General features: G+C 37.7%; 1 protein-coding gene across 1 annotated transcript; it reads left to right on the top strand.

Annotated features, from left to right (window-relative positions):
• Nucleotides 1-637: 637 nt before the first annotated feature.
• On the top strand, nucleotides 638-13116 carry LOC139138932 (sodium/potassium/calcium exchanger 3-like). Its single transcript, XM_070707557.1, has 9 exons — nucleotides 638-881; nucleotides 2272-2595; nucleotides 5784-5867; nucleotides 7101-7204; nucleotides 8203-8303; nucleotides 9345-9583; nucleotides 10436-10657; nucleotides 11291-11392; nucleotides 12281-13116. The coding sequence occupies exons 2-9, from the start codon at nucleotides 2385-2387 to the stop codon at nucleotides 12673-12675; spliced, it is 1458 nt and encodes a 485-aa protein (XP_070563658.1). The 5' UTR covers nucleotides 638-881; nucleotides 2272-2384; the 3' UTR covers nucleotides 12676-13116.
• Nucleotides 13117-17143: the final 4027 nt, after the last annotated feature.

The raw sequence follows: 17143 nt of genomic DNA, 5'->3' as shown, positions 1-17143 counted from the left end.
AAAAAAAAACACAACAAAAAACAACGAATAAATAAATAAATAAATAAATACATATTCACACGGTAACTTCAATGCTACCATGATTTTCCTTCCGTCTAGGTAATAGGGCTTGACTTTGTTTCAGTGTTTGTTCACTTTTTCAGCCTCCCTATGCTGTAAAGAAAATGAATTTCTAACTTTTCATCTCAGGCCTATGAATCGATGCTTGACACACGAATTAACACTGAAGTCTTGATTGTATATAACAATCAATTGATCAAATAGTAGAGTAGTTGCATCAGTGTAGTGTCCCCTTATTAAACTCGACAACTTGAGAATGTTTCTCTAAATAAACTCAGAGAGTATTATTCTAATAAATTACATTAGAAACCACTATGAACACGGGCTGCGGGATTCTATTATGCATACAGGGCTTAGAATTGAAGGTTTATTTAATTTTGCGCCGTGACATTTGAAAATTAGCAGGAGTACTGAATTTAAATCACGAATGATAAATTAGAGCGTGAACTGTGCAGGTATTGTTCCTTTTTGGAAACGACTCAATAAATGTTTCAACGATGACATTTTATCCATTTGATTTATTTTCACATCCGGGACGGTTGATCTATTAGCCACTGCAAGCGGTATTGTATTATTCGACATCCAGATTGGCGGAGGGATTCTGCGTACAGCATATGTGATCCGTCGCTTGCGCCCTCAAATCTGACGATGACAGGGATACTCGCTCAAAGTTTTGAGGAAGCAAAGCGCGACTGCAGACGCTAACCGTTGATAAACTGATGAAGTTTGAAAGACAGCGCGACTTGAAACGCTTTCGCGTCAGATGTTTTGACGGTGTTAACAGCAAGAGGTGAAACACAATCATCGCAAGCATACATCAGGTAAGAGTATAATATTGTGTTTTGCTGTCGTCCAGTTTCACCATCAAAATATACATCCTAGCTAACTAGGAAAGTAACGTTATCAGATCCAGACGATGGAAATGGTCCTGAAAATTTTGAAGAAATCATGATCAATGCTTTGAAGACAATTCCAGGACTCTGGTAATACAGATCTATTTTTGTCGGAACCCGTTTGAACTTGCTTATTATCTCCGTAAACACCACACACAGTAGAAAGTGTCCATGGAAACGCGTTCATGTAACATGAGTCTAAATCTTTTGGAAAATGAGATATATGTCCAAGCCTATTTTTGTCCACAGTGACTACGATTCACATTTAAATATATAAATGCCATATTGACAATATGACACCGTACATTTCCAGAACACTTTGCGGTGTAGAAGCGTACATAATATTATCGTTTTTCAATCTAAAGTTAGAGAATCTATAAAATGCTGATTATCGCATCAAAGGACACCACAGTGTTGAAGCAATTACTCATCATTAAGTTAAAGACAGGAGAAACGATATTCAATATTCAATAAGATCGATTTCTGGGTTTTAAATCCGTTGAAACGTTCTTCATTAACGCCTTGATAACAGGTGCGAGCACCCCTTGTTTTTAATGAGTATCATTGACCAAAAACCTTCAAAATTTTAAACGACTATTCCCTTAATTGATATCTCTGCAACCTCGAGCGTTTTTTGTTGCTTGTATAATGAACCATACGTAAGATCATTTACAAGCCTGTGCCAGCATATTCTATAAAAAGGGACTTGACAATTAAAAATGAAGTACGCTGTACATATGAGTGGCAAAAACGACATCTGCTACCATTTTGCTAGTAGATGTCAAAGTTTGTGTTCAAAATAACACTTAGTGACTGTGAAACATTAACTTTTATCCCAAAATTTGAAGAGAAACACAAAACTGTGTGAAATACTTGTCCGAAGGCCAGAGCACAGGGGTGTAGAACAGACACACCTACAGTAAGCCTTCATATTAAACCTAAAATGGTGAAAATGGCGTAACAACGAGATTGGATAGCTTGGAGACTTTGTTCATCTGCACAATTTCTATTGAACTCGTTTATTTTTATGAAGACCAAAAGATCTACGATAGTGCCTGAAAACTACGTATTAACGCTCTTGCTTGCACACACACAGCGAAATTTCAACGTGGTAATGGCCAGGCCATCTGTAAATAATGCTACGCTATAGCTCATTTGAAAAACGCACGAAGTGACGAATGAATACTGCGACATGACCCCTATAACGTGTTACCATATGGTCAAAGCGCAACCATTAAATCGTTCATTTGACGGCACATCTGGCTTTTGTTCTCGTAATTTTTGAAGTATCGGCGGAAAAATTCTCTTTTCGATGCAGGAGGGCTGTCACTGGCGATAGCAGGCTGGCGGCACAGATATTGAAACATAGGAAAGCCATCACGGACATGTTTAAAGAGTGAAAACGAACTCTCATCCTCCGTTGACAACACCATGCAGCTTAACAATACGACTGGCCCCTTGTCAGCTGAACTGGAGTGCTTGAAACCACCGCTGGACAGCTTTCCACCCGATCTCTTCACAGAATTTCAACGACGGCATGGCGCTGTCGTCTTCCATATCGCCATGGCGGCATATCTCACATACGCCCTTATTCTGCTATGTTATCACTATTTTGTACCGTCGTTGAGATGCATCTGCAAAAGTAAGTTCAGTTTCCAACTATGATTTTAGTATTTGAATTACATACTGCACGTTTTAAGGTAGGATGCGCCTCGGGGACAGATATTTAGACTCTCATATTTTTACAATACTTTTCAGGTCTACCGCATATATGGGCTTAAATTGAAGCTGTCGGAGTAGGCAAAGTTTTCTACGTCTTAGTATTTTTGAAATTTAACTTTTTTCCGTATAGAGGTAACACGGGGGATGGCAGCCATTTTGAATTCCAAGTGTCAGTTAGTGGTACGTAGGTGATTTGTTTCACTAGTACCAGAATTACACGGTCATTCTGAATTCTTATTCTTGACTTCGAAAGAGAATGTTTTAAAGTTTCCTAAGGAAAGTTTGAGGAACATTTGAGTCATTCACTTTCGAAGCGTGCTCGATCTTAATTCGGAAATGTTTTACGCATTGTCGAAATCGTTTCTAATTTTGCCACCTAAGTGAGACATAAAAATATTAGAACGTTGACCATATTTTCAATATTGCGCATTTCTGTAAGTACAGATAGCGAAGTAAAATTTAGGTTACACAGGAATTTCATGATACCATGAAGGCCTAAAAAGTTGAAAAGATGAATGATTTTAGCTAGTTTCACGAACAAACGACACTTTATGTGCCATGAAACCGATTATATAAGTGTTAAAAGTATTTATTAGATCACTATCTCGAACTCTTGCTGAGGTGATATGTCGACTTTTACCCACAAAGCATGCAATATTATGTAGTTTGTCCCCTTAGCACAAGACAAACGCTTTTTGAGGTAGCTAGAATCAATTCTTTAATACAAACTATAACAGTTAATATATATGTGATTACGTTTAATCGAAACATCAGTTGTGCTCTGGTGTTGAATTCTTACCATGAAAGTCGGACAAGGATAAAAATTATAAACTATCCAAAACTATAATAACTGTGTCTATAGAATCGTGGTTGTGATCATGGTTAGGATCATGGTCGCCAAAACACCGACAAACTTCAATATTCTGACAAGTTTTGCGCGCCAACTTAGTATGAAAACGTGTTAGACTTTCCCTATTTCATGCAATATTAGCAATTTTACTTGTTCGAGAAAAATGCAAAAAAAAGAACGATAAATATTTTTTTGTAAAAATTTAGACCAGAGTTCGGGCGTTTTCATGAAAATCGTTCCCTATGATCCACTACATGAAAAGGGCGAGATACATTTCTAATGTGTCGTCTGGGACGAAAACAAATGTGACGCGCTATCCTGCCGTTTTATAGCATCGCAAGCAGTGATAAACCCGGCCTTGTTGAAACTACATATCGCACAAATGCTGAAGTAACATTATGTAACGTCAAAAATAACGAACAGATGACATCGACCAATATAGCCGAAAGAAAAATGTATCGCTGCTGTGAAAATGTTGAACTCATCTCAACGATAATTGTTTGCATTTTACGAATATTACAATCGATTCAACATATTCCGTTATTATCATCGCCGAGAATTCCACAAATGTTTGTTCATCGAAGTGTCCTGCAATTTCTAATTTTGCGTTGATGGGCAAACTCAATTTAGAGGGGCATATTTTGTTCAAAAGAAAACGCCGTCAAGCCAGTTAAAATATTATTGTGTGAGGTCGCATTTCTGAAGGCACCTTGGAGCAGTGGTTAGGGTACCAGTCTCACTATTAGAGGATGGTGAGCTTGAGATCCGGTAAGTCCAGGGTAACCGAGCAAAGTTTGCACAGTCTATAAATTTGAAACAATTACCCACATAAACCGATATTTGAAAAAATAGCAGCTACGTCCGTGTTTACTTAAATGGAATAAGTAGAATTTTCGACTGCCATAAAACAAGACGATGAAAAACTTCACTGGCTTAATAGGTTTCTAAATAAATCTTCGCAAATAATACACTAGAAGGTATTATAAAATGTGAGTGTTCGAAATATCGCTTTTGAGACGCAAATGATAAAGCACAATCGTTAGACCCGCCTTGAGGAAGTTAAAAGACAATACCGCTTCAATTGTTTTACTGTTGGGGGCGTTTTGTGCATACTTTTTACATGTTTTTAAGTTTTCTTCTGGGAGCATGTGAAAATGTTCAGAATTCGTTCTGTCAACAGTGCCTGTACATGTATGGCCTCTATTATTGTTAACAATTTGTAAAATCTAGACTCCAAGTTATAAGTAAAAACCAAACAAAATTCGCTGGCCGCCTCTGTTGCTTTGCAAATTCGAGGAACAATATTTCTTTTTCAGCGGTTGGCAGAGCGCCGTACGCAACAGATAGATGTTTACTATACTCTAGATACCCGACTAATGCATTGAAGATTAGGTATAAACAGTAAAAAAACATGCTGAATGGACAGAAACTTTAAATAATCCGGAAATAGAATTTAGAACTAGTCGTGCAATTTCCTTCACACAGAATTAAATAACCTCAATTTAGAATTTATCAAACATTAACATTTTCCAAATTGAAAAAAAAATGACAATGGCGTAAACTTAGTTCTTTCGTCGAGCTTAATTTCAAAATTCAGACAACAAAAGCTAACAGCTGGTGCAGAAATTTTGATTTCCAGAGTCTTAAACTTTGTCTCCGATAGCAGTGTGCCTTCGACGCATACCAATGTACGAGGTTATCGAAAGGGGGATAGCCGTTACTTCAGAAGATCTATCATTGCTTGCGTCAGAGAAGGAAATAAGTTATGTCCGCACGGGGCAGCTTAACAGGCAGATGGAAATTTACTGTCGTCTACCTGATTAGTAGGCAGAAATAATTTCCCGAGTTTTGGGTTGCCGAACTCAGAGTCGAGGTATACCAATTATCCAGTGTGTGAGACACAACTATCAGGACAGGTGCTATTTTGCTTCAGCGGGGAATTTTTAAGTTACTTACCCGGATGTATAGTTGTCGTTCACATATATTCTTGTATTCCGAGCGAGTAGTAGCTTTTGCAATGTGCACCGAGACGTTATTGCAGAAATGCATCATATAATTTGGAATAAATTAATCTGTCAACAAAAGAAAACGGACAGTACACACAGAGTCTGTGTTAACGAGTTAAACGCAGATGTTCTTACATGATTTGGGTCGTAAAACGAGAGACTGCATGCCTTTTTCACACAGAACAAAAATACTAAAAGAACATAAAAAATTAATGCTAAAGTTTTGTTAAATATCACACATCTTTCCTCCAGAATTGGATATTCCGCCAGAAGTTGCCGGAGCGACGTTCATGGCAGCGGGGTGCTCTGCTTCGGGATTGGTCATTTCTTCGGTCGGTAAGTCAGTCAGCAAGGATTGCTTGCTTATGTAGGTTATGTAGTATATATAAAGGCAAATGTCTGTATGTCCTTGTATGGCTGTTCAGAATGTGCACCAGGCTCATAGGTCAACTCCGTGGCTAATTTGCCAGTTGTTAACGGAAAGCAGAAATAACATAGAATATGAATTGACATGAGACGAGAATGCACATGTTGACTGGCCACAGAGAAAACAGTAAAACGTATGTTTGTTTCCCCAAGGGCCTGTGACTCGCCGAAAACAATTTGTTTCCCAAGATAGAAAGCTAGAGCCCAGACTTTCTCACCAGGGGTTTCAGGTGACCCGCGGACCCAAGGGGAAAGCAAATGCATTTTGACTCTTACATATGGCCAGTAACAAATTATTTCATAACGCACACCATCCATTTTCCCCACTGACAATCGGGAAAGACCTCAACTATAACTCACTTCGTTTATTTTCCTTGAATGTGACCATAAGCAGATGGTATTTTCAAACCCCTTCTTTTTTTCTCAAATGTCGTCTGTTGACCCTTCACTCTCTTTTCCTCCCTTGCATCTCTCACAACTGATAGAAGAACCAATTACCGGGTAACAGTTTTGATAGCTGTTACCCGGATAAGTTAAAAGGTGCCATCTACGCATGCCGGCAATTTTAAAAAGGCAAACAAAGGTGATGGTGTCGTCTGCGACCGAGACGGGTGATAACCAACCAGTGTTCTCAATTAAGGGAAAATAGATTTAAATCGGTCTTTAAAGTCGCTCACTCTTATTACTGTAAAACAGCAAACTTTCAATTTTTTATAATAGTTATGGTTGAAATAGAAAAATGTATGTTTCCATGGATATTGCTTTGGAAAATGGGTGAAAAGATTTTCTGTTTCCATTCGAAGAGGTCTCTGTAGCTTTTGACCGGCCTACTACGTATAATTTATGTAGACAAAAGTTTATTAGCATGCTATAATGCAGTCATATTAGAAACTCGATGACAGTCTTCAACTTGAGAAACAGCTGCTTTGCCTCCTGAGATAAGTACTCAACAAATACCTGACATGATGATTTAATTTATGCCCACAATTTTTCAACGATAATTTTTGCAGTCCGTGACCGATGGACACGTTCAATATTTGACAACATTTCTCTCGTTTTTCAGAACTTCTCAGGCTTGTTAATTTGGTTTTAATTACAAATTTACAAAATATGTTTATAATTCATTCTTTTTTTCTTCTTAAGGAGTCTTTGTCGTTAAGGATAATATCGGTATGAGCGCCATCATTGGCGAGTGTGCTTTTAGTATGCTGTTTCTGATTGGTCTGTGCGGAGTTTGCGCAAAAACGGTAAGTAAACAGTAACATTGCCGTCTAGTTGAAGTGAAACTCTTCATTTGTTATGTTCTATTATCATAGATTTGTCCTAGTGAACTATTCAAGACATTTTGTTGCGAAAAATATATGTTAATTTAAGTGTCAGGGTTTTTTTCATCAAGATAACATTGTCTACCGTAGGATGTAAATTCAAACTGTCAAGTTGCCATTGCATACACCTATCATCTCTTACACATAAACAGTTATAAATAGTCATGCCCTTAGGTTGTAATTTTTCTCTACAATTTCACAAGTTTGCCATTTTAAATTCACTTATTCCGCTTCACTGATTAACTTTTGATTTCGGTAAACAATTTTATTACCTCTGAGTGTACATACTACGTGTATCGCCTCCGAATTAGATTGACAGATCATGCACCTTCTCAGGACGCAGTAGCAGAGCGCGTGACAACTTGGCAAAAATGTCGCACAATATCTACATTATTCTACATCGTTGGGACGGTCCCAATTATACATAGCAGCACCAAAAGTTTAAGTTGAATTTCGTCAAACTCTGCAAAGTGATTTATTTTGCGTATAATCATGAGTTTCAGTCCAAACAATCAACCAACCTACCTGATGTACTTGAGTGGAAACTCGTCGTGAGTTAGGCGCGTGCCTCTCAAAGTCATTTTATACACCCTGATCTGCTTTATCACTAACATGACAGTCGTAAATTTAGATGTATAATCACTTCAAAACCCCTTTTAATGTCAACTACTTTTGGTTTTGCACATTTAATTGTCAACTCTTAAATAACCTTTTAGAGTAATGTTTTTTAGTCTGTGACAAATAAACCGCGCGCAATATCGTTTTCAAAAAATTTATCCTGTACACAATCAAAATAATTTTGTGCTCAGTGTCTGAGCGAAACTTAAATGAGCGAAAGCCATAAACAGATGAACTGCAACTTTTCTATCGAAATTTCTGTACTCCACGGCTAATAATCGATTATCGCTCATTTTTTCTAGCCTCTCCCCTTATCATGGGGCCCCATGTTGCGAAATTCACTGTACTTTTTGTTGGCAGTGGTTGCACTGGTCGTTGTCGTCTACGATGATAAAGTGTTTTGGTATGTATTCATGTATAGAGTCCATGGCTTGCTTTCCAGTGACTCTTTGTAATTCTTATCTGTATTGAAACCTCAAATATCTAAAAAAAAACTTGACAAAATTTTAAAATAGTCAACTGTATCCATTTACAGAATATGCATGCATAAATTATGTTCATTTTGCCACAATTTCGCAGGCCATAATTTACCTGTTAGCTTTCATAAGATTACAGTGAACGGTAGTGGTACAATGTCTATCCGGGAAAGACATACTCGACAGAGCTTCAGCCAATGTAAAAAAAGCTTCAAACACAGTTAATTTTCTATTTTAGAGATTATTGCTTTTCAACTCATTCAAGCTCGGAGAAAATCGCATTTTTTATGGCTGTACAACCAAAAATAAACTCTGGTACAGATATCAGTACTTTTGCTGGTCTAGCCTGTTTAACGCAGAAAAATGTAAAAAAGCTACAATAATGAGGGTACTACTGTATGTATGTGTGTCTGTGTGTGTGTGTGTATGTGTGTATGTATGCATGCATGCATGCATGCATGTATGTATGTATGTATGTATGTATGTATGTATGTATGTATGTATTTATGTGAACTTTCAGTGCGATTGTAATATGAAAGACAGTCGCCATAAACCCTGTGTCGCCCCGTACTTGCGGCGACTGTTCGGTGTACAAACTGCTCTTATTGTGGACGACTTTTACATCCTTTTACGGTATCTGTATTGTGTGCCAACATGCCTTAGGGAATGGGACAACAAACTTTAGTCAACACTAAAATCAAATTGGGGAAAACTGGTCAAAAGTTTCAGCTGCTGGATCTTAAAAAATATTCAATATTATTTTACAGTACATCTACACTTTACACTTTTTCTATTCGCAGTAGACATCTCTTACTTTAATGCATAATCCATTAACCGTGTTCGGTTGTCTGATAGCTGGCCTGTTATTTAAAATAATAATCTTGCATTTAACCGCTGAATTAAACATTCCGAAGTTAATCACACAAGAGTAGTAATAAATGATGTATCGATGTTTTTAATTTTCCCAGGTATGAAGCTATTTGTATGCTAATCATTTACACATCCTATGTGCTCGTAGTCATCTGCCTGCGAAAATGGAGCATTTGCTCGAGTAATGTGAAAACGTCGGAGTCGGAAATGGGCGAGGGACGGCCGATATCATCAGGGACAGAGAAGACAGAATATGATGCCTTGAAAGGCGGCGATGGAGAAGACAGCGACACCAACGTCGATGGTGATGTAACTGAAACTGCAGAAAACAAAGAAGGTAACATAGCTTGAATGAATGTCGAATACATACGTCAGTTTCTACAATCAGAGCAAATGGATAAAGTAGGTTTCCTTCGCAAAACAAAAATATGATCTTTTACATCCGTATGGTTGAACTTGCTTCAGTTGTGTCAAAACAGTCGACCTGTCTTTCAGAAGATACCTTTGAACATGGATCATACAGGAGAAGTCAGCAAGATAGTTGGCTGGGTTGTTTGATTTTACTTTCAAACCGACAGAACTCAACTGATTATCTATCGAAGTATCCACAAAGACCTGCAGGATAGGTAACATGTAATAGGGAGTTTTTCAATTTACCTTGCGTACTTAATTACTTAAAAAACACTAGATGTCTAGGTTTGCGTCATAAACATAATACAAGATAAATATACACAAATACATAGATACAGTGCCATACACAAACAAATAGATTCACATGTTGACAATACCCTACTACCTGCCCGCCTACAAACCAGCACACATGCATGTACAGATACGTTGATAGATAGACAGATAGATCAAAGATATATGTGCACATACATACATACATACATACATACATACATACATACATACATACATACATACATACATACATACATACATGTACATATACATACATTACATACTGATAGGGCGCTTATACATCTTATTGAACGTTTTTTCCGTTTACGTTTCATTCCTTCGAATAATACGCTTGTCCTTCGACAATATAACGCACAGGACTCCATGTTAAAATTATTCCAACGAAAATTGATTGCCGGATGTCATCTTGGAGTCTATACTGGGAGTCAAGCTGTGTGACTTATAAAAATAATAAACCTTTGGTCGTGTTTTTTTTTAATTTTAGATTCTAGTTCAGGAGATTTTAAACCCTTCAAAATACCAGTAAGTGGTTTTTGTCGAGGCATTCTATGGTTTACGTCACTTCCTGTATACTGTGTCTTATTTCTGACTGTCCCTGATTGTCGAACGGAGCGTTGGAGTAGTTGGTTCATCGTTACTTTCCTCATGTCTACCGTCTGGATAATGGTATTTTCCTACATCTTAGTCTGGATGGTGATAATCATAGGTTAGTGAGTTTCCAAGAATGAAATTATTTACTTTCCGCTAATTAGTAAGTCTTTCTATACGGGGAAAAAGGGGATTTTCATAATAAGGATTCAAATCTTTTTTTGTCCATTGATAGTCGACAGCACAGATTTCGTATGATTAATTATCAGCCGTACAGACACGCATCAAAACTATTCCCCTATAAGTGAAACAAAGAAAAAAAATCGCAATCACGAGAGCGAATCAGCCGAAGGATACTGCGACCAGGAAGGCTGAAGTCTAGTGTTTAAAGGCAAATACAGTATTTTGACCCGCTGGCTTGCAGCCGTGAGCGAGATCAAATATTTCAGGGTGTAGGCCATCTGGATAGAGTTATTCTTGGGGTTGCCTTAAATGTTATCTGCAAAATTTAAAATACATCAAATATTCAATTTTCAATATGGCCCTTGCTTCAAATTTATATTTAGAAACCCTATTCCAAGAAATATTACAGTGAGTAGCCTTATTAGGCCTTATTCGCCATATGTATGTTTCATTCGAATCAAATTTAGGCAAAATACAATAAATTTTGGCCGATATGTTCAGAATCAAACCTTAATGTGTGGGTATTGTGACACCTGATCTGTAATGTTCCTCGGAATTTGATTTTCAGGGTATACATTTCTGGTACGGGAAGAAGCTGTTGGCTTGACACTTTTAGTCGTTGCAATCAGCGCGCCAGATTTGATTTCAAGTATAATGGTTGCCAGGGCCGGTAAGGGAAGACTCGCTTATTTCGTCGTCTGTCTTGATTCCGTATCTTGACATTACATGAGTATTTATTTCTCAACGACTGCCGTTTTTGTATATTAATACGAACAGTATCTTATGACGCATAAGTTAAGATGGTTAATTTGGTCACCAAGACCTGTGCAATAGTCCTTTAATGAGGGACGGAAAACAATGTCAAGATTCTGCAATTTTCATTTTGTTTTTATGAAGCAGTCTCCTGAAGGAATGAAAACTTGCCAATGTCATTGATATCGTAACACCTAGTTAAGGGGCCTCGAGATTCTGTTCATGAGAACCACACCACTAACAAACTGAAGAGATCGACCACTGCTTTATAGTATCTACAAGATAATGTATATTTTATCAGAAAAATATTCAAGTTTCAATGTAAGCTGCCTACAGAAAGGAATGTTGAAGTGCGAGTACACCTAAAAGGCTGTCAATATATTAATATGGCAAAAAGCAAATCAAGGGAGAAAGATGAGGGATTATATATGACAAATGTTTTTCTTCCCGATTTGGAAAAGTTCACATGGATATCTGTCTTGATATGGAAGTTTAACCTCATTTGAGAGTTTCTTCGTAAGGCCAAATAAAACACGTAAGGCCAAATAAAACAATCTATGTGTTTCCGGTAGCCCGACTCACCCTAGGAAAACAACCCTACGATCTACACATTTCTTTTGCATTTTCAAAACTTTTCGAGTAAATTCTGCAGATATTATGGTATTTTATGTGTCTCAGCCACCAAAAAAGACAAAAACTCTTCCGACCCACCTACTCTAATTTTCGGAGATATATGTTAAGGGCAACGCACAATTTTGTACTTCAACTGTGTAATATTTCTATAATTGTGTTCCTTTGGTGCCAGGTTTCGGCGACATGGCAGTATCCAACTTGATGGGCGCCAACATCTTCATCATCCTGGTTGGACTAGGCTTGCCGTGGTTCATTCAAACTGTCATACTTGCCGCGGAGACATGCCAAGCGCCGGCCTTGACCATGAGAGAGACGGGGCTCACCTACGTGACAGTAATGCTGTTGGGCTCAACGACTGTTGGCGTGCTAATTGTAGCGATCAACAAGTGGAAATTAGACAAGAAAACAGGACTGACGTTGATGGCGCTCTATTTGGCCTTTGTGGTGGGAGCGCTGGCCTACGAACTCAATGTTCTTCAGTTTGAATTCTGTCAACCTCAGCGAATGACACCGATACGGTACAGGACAAATTACTATTATAGCAATGTACTCAGGAAGGTCGGCTAATGTGAAGAGCAACTTTCAATATTTCTATTTCACAACTCGTGAGATGGCGCCGTTCCAATGAAAACACTTTTGCAAGGACCATCTTTAAAAACGATGGGCTCCCATTTGAAAGCAAAATAGGTGCTGCGCCTAGTTTCTTAACTCATTCTTTATATATCTTAGGTAAAGAAACAAGTCTTGAATAAACACTGGAATATTTCTGCATTCACCGAATATGAACCAATCGGAGAAAGCCCATTTAATGTTTGAATAAATCACGCGTGACAAAGACACTTACTACATTGTCCTCCATACGTAAATTTTCATTCCAAACACTGAGAGAGGGTATCGTCAACTACAACATGCTGATTTCTGCCACAATTAACATCGAACCATAGTTTGATTCGCATCTCCAATTTGTCTAAAGAGTCTGTTGGGAAAACAATAAACGTCATGATAGTATTCAATGTCTTGATGATACGTTAACTTTGGGGTTAGGATAAGGCCGCCATTTCACCGACATTTAAATGCATGATACAGTAACAATTTAGAATTCCGACAAACCTATCATGTTCACCCAGAATCAGACAGATTCAATTTCAGACGCCATCATTTCCACTGGACATATTTACACAGGACGTTGAACGGAATGAAGAAAAATTCAATATTTTCTCTCCCGCCAGTGTTCTTTAGTGGTGTCCTTCTAACCTGCTTTGCACATGTCGCAGTGCATAAACGAATTAAACTTGAAAAGTTAAAAATTATGTCTTTCTGCGTAAAAATGGTAATAGTAGACAGTCAAATGCCTAGTTTTATGCGATCTTTACACAATTCATGGCATGTTTCAAAAGATCAGTCGTAGATTCTTATCCAGGCTCTTACAAGGCAGTGTCAACAGGCCGTTCTGGCCACTGAGTTCTGGCCACTGAAAGGAAAGTAGCAAAACTCTTTTAACACACGAAGTACGCAACAAACTTTTTGTGAATGGTCCGGTGTATCTCCGTAAGTATGCTGTGAAATTCGACAAAACTTCTAATGACTTTCATCATGTTGCTGTCTACTATTTGGTTGAAGGGAAAAACATGTTTGACGTATTTGACATCAATGCAATGAAGTTCATCGTTGGAAAAATGTTGTTAAAGAATGATTATTGTGTTCAATCAAGTCATACGTCAATCGCCTACTTGTCACGTTTTTGTTCAATCTGATTGGCTGTTTATAAAAGTGTCCATTATTTACATGAGGGGGAAAATCTCTATCAACCACGCCTAAATTCAAAATAGAAATTATGGGATTTTGAATCAAATTTGCATTTTGCTTTTCAACATGGCAAACGGTCACGTGGACACCGATAAGTTGAAATGCAATTTGACAAAAGACCTTTGGAGAGTTAATAAAGGAAAATGAATATTTGCTAATTTAAACAGAACTTTGAAATAGATAGGATTTTTATATATTCAATGAAGTTTTCCAAACAAAATTCTCATTGGCCACAAAGTGCCACCCTCACTAGGATTTTTTTACCATATCTCATAATTTGACTACCTTGGGAAACCTCGTCATTTCGTAAAGGGCTAAAAATCATTTTCTATTAACACAGCCAAAACGTTAAAAATTTGATTATTAGCCTAATTTCTCTTTCTATTTGAATGAATAAATTGAAATATTGACTGGCCACAACGTACCACGGATTATGGTACTTTGCAGTGAATCAATGTTTCATTTCCAAACATTATCGTAAATATTGGTTATCTTAGAATCGCACCCATTTTCATTTATTTTAGATAACTGTGTGCAGTGTTGTGGTTATCTTTCAAAACTGAAGGCGGGAATTGGAGACTGCAACCTTATTTCCAATGTCCCGTTTTCCGATTTCCTATTTGAGGGTAGGCGTGGTCAATGCTAAAAGAGGCGGAACACTCCGGGGAGGGGGGGGGGCAAAAGGATACATTTCCATATGGGCCGTGAATTTACACCAGTTCACTATCATACACGACCGGTGATCTTCTATCGTGCTGTGAACTCGTAGTTGATACAGAAACCACCAAGAAGTACCAAATATCTGTCTTTCAAATACTTCAGTGAAGAAAAGTTTCTTGACGATTTGTGCAATGCCCCTTGAAATGTACTCAATGACATTGACAAGTATGAATGGAATTGTCCACAGTATTTATCCAGCTTTTATTTACTCTCAACTGCAATTTGCACGACCATTATACACGGTGTGCGTATCGCCAGGACTGTTATGTACCAAGGTGTATTTTAAAAACTGGTAGGTTTCATTTCCGTGGGTCTAAAGTGTCGAATGCTTTACCTACAGGTATTTAAAAAAGTACCTTCAAATGTAACTTGAAAGACTATACCAGAAGGAATATTACCCTGTAGTTCCTCTCTTCTTGTATGTATTTCTGTAATATGTAGTTATTAAATATTTTTCGGAATGAGCCCGATGAAAATTACTATACACTAACTCGGCCGCTTGATAAAAGTGAAAATAAAAGTGTAAATAAATAAATAAATAAATAAATAAATAAATAAATAAATAAATAAATAAGCATTGTTTGGCCAAACTTTTAGGATTCGGCCAAAAATCAGGGTTTCAGCACCAGACTACCAGTTTCCAACTCCCTTCGAAAGTTTTCCTTGCCGAGCCGTGGAATCATAATGCAACAGTGTGAGACATTTTCAGATGAGTTTTTCAGAAAAAAGTGTATTGTGCTTAAAGTAGGATGCGCCTCGGGGACAGATATTAGGACTTCCAAACTTTTACGATTCTTTTCTTATCTGTCAATTGTTGCGGCCTCATTTTACATTCTTGACATAAGAAGATGTTCATCGTCGTAGCTTTTTGAAAATGGAAAATTTTATTTTACCTTTTAGACTTAACACAAGGATGGCGGTCATTTTGATTTCATGTATTGTTAATGTCAGGAACTTTGTTTCTCTAATACAAAAATTCGCACGGTGACACCTGACTTTTATTCTTGATTTGGTGAAAGTATGGTTGAAAGTTTGCTTGAGATTAGTTTGCGCAAAAGTTTAAGACTTTCACTTTCGAGGCGCATACTACCTTAATCGCATAAAACTCCACCTTTCCCTGCAGATTGCATGATTCTTTCCCAGCAATCCATTGAGTTTCTTCGGGGACATTGTGTCCTCGGGAAACTGCAAGAAGGTGTACATGAATAAGTGTTAAAATCATAACATTGTGTCAACGGCCTATAATGGTGAAAAATACCCTCCTGTGCACACACATGGGTATGGACCACGCAAATTGAGTGACTGTATCGACCACAAGTGCACAGGATGTGCAATATAGAGAAGCGTACAAGCTTACTTTTTTTGTACATACCACAATGGCGATCTCTTTTGCTTATACCACACTGGCAACTCCGAACAGCTGTGGTTCCTACACTGTAGACGGTCGTACTTATGCAGTCCGTCCTACTATTATAGCCGTCAGCGGCCGATGGAAAATTAATCAGTCTATCACTCCAAAGTCCAGTTTCCAAAATAATTAATAATTATAAACTACATACCATCTATTTATACAAAAACCACAGATTATGCAAAAAGACTTTGATGGTGTCTGTTTTTTGGTATAGTATAAACATTTCATTCCGAGTGGGTGCGCATGATAGTTAGAAAAGCCAAGCTGACCAATCATGAACTACACTTTATTTTGGCGACAAATTTAAAACCCCTCACTATCAATGTTTACCTTTTATTAGTTTCGGTATAAGAGGATGAGGAGTACAATATGTTTTGTCATAATTCGACGACTTTTGACCTTTGACTTTATATATAACGATGAATAAGCCACTCATTGAACGAAGGTCAGTGCAAAACCTGTGTACTGCCATGAAATGTTGCTGTTGCAATAAATTTCCTCAGATTACTGCACTGTACGGGTAGTACTTTCTGCGCACTTATGTTTGGCATTCTTAAAATACTATACTTTAAATTTTTCATGTACAATTTGACTTAAAGCGTACAATAATTAGGGTGTTTTTAAATATACACAGACTTATGTCCTCGTACGCTTTGGTGTTGTCCTGGATGCCACGCATCCCCGATTCAAAATACCTCACGCTGTACGACGTAATCAGATAATTATTCGCGCAAAGAGAAATGACACCGACACCGGGTTTGAAGGCAAGAACCACAAGGAAAGTTTAATGCTGGAACAACTGAATGCGAAGGCTCTTGCGAAGCCAACAAATCACGATAAAGGTGATAACGAATGACATTGCTAGTAACATACAAGTGAATTACAATGCAATAACAATGCTAGCTCAATGGAAGGGATGGTGGGTGGAAGAACGACTTGCTGGGTACTGTCAACCCACTGGCAACAAGGAGCAAAAGTGACGTGGAGGGGTCAGAAGTTACGCTCCTAATTATGCAACATTCCCATAAATGTTAAGTGTTGCCTAACACAATCACCCTAATATTTTATGAATACCCTTATATTATTTCACACAAACCA

The sequence above is a fragment of the Ptychodera flava genome, chromosome 1, assembly GCF_041260155.1.
Source record: "Ptychodera flava strain L36383 chromosome 1, AS_Pfla_20210202, whole genome shotgun sequence".
NCBI classification, from domain to species: domain Eukaryota; kingdom Metazoa; phylum Hemichordata; class Enteropneusta; family Ptychoderidae; genus Ptychodera; species Ptychodera flava.
Note: the sequence above shows the minus strand (reverse complement) of the source record. Positions and strands in the feature narration are given on the sequence as shown.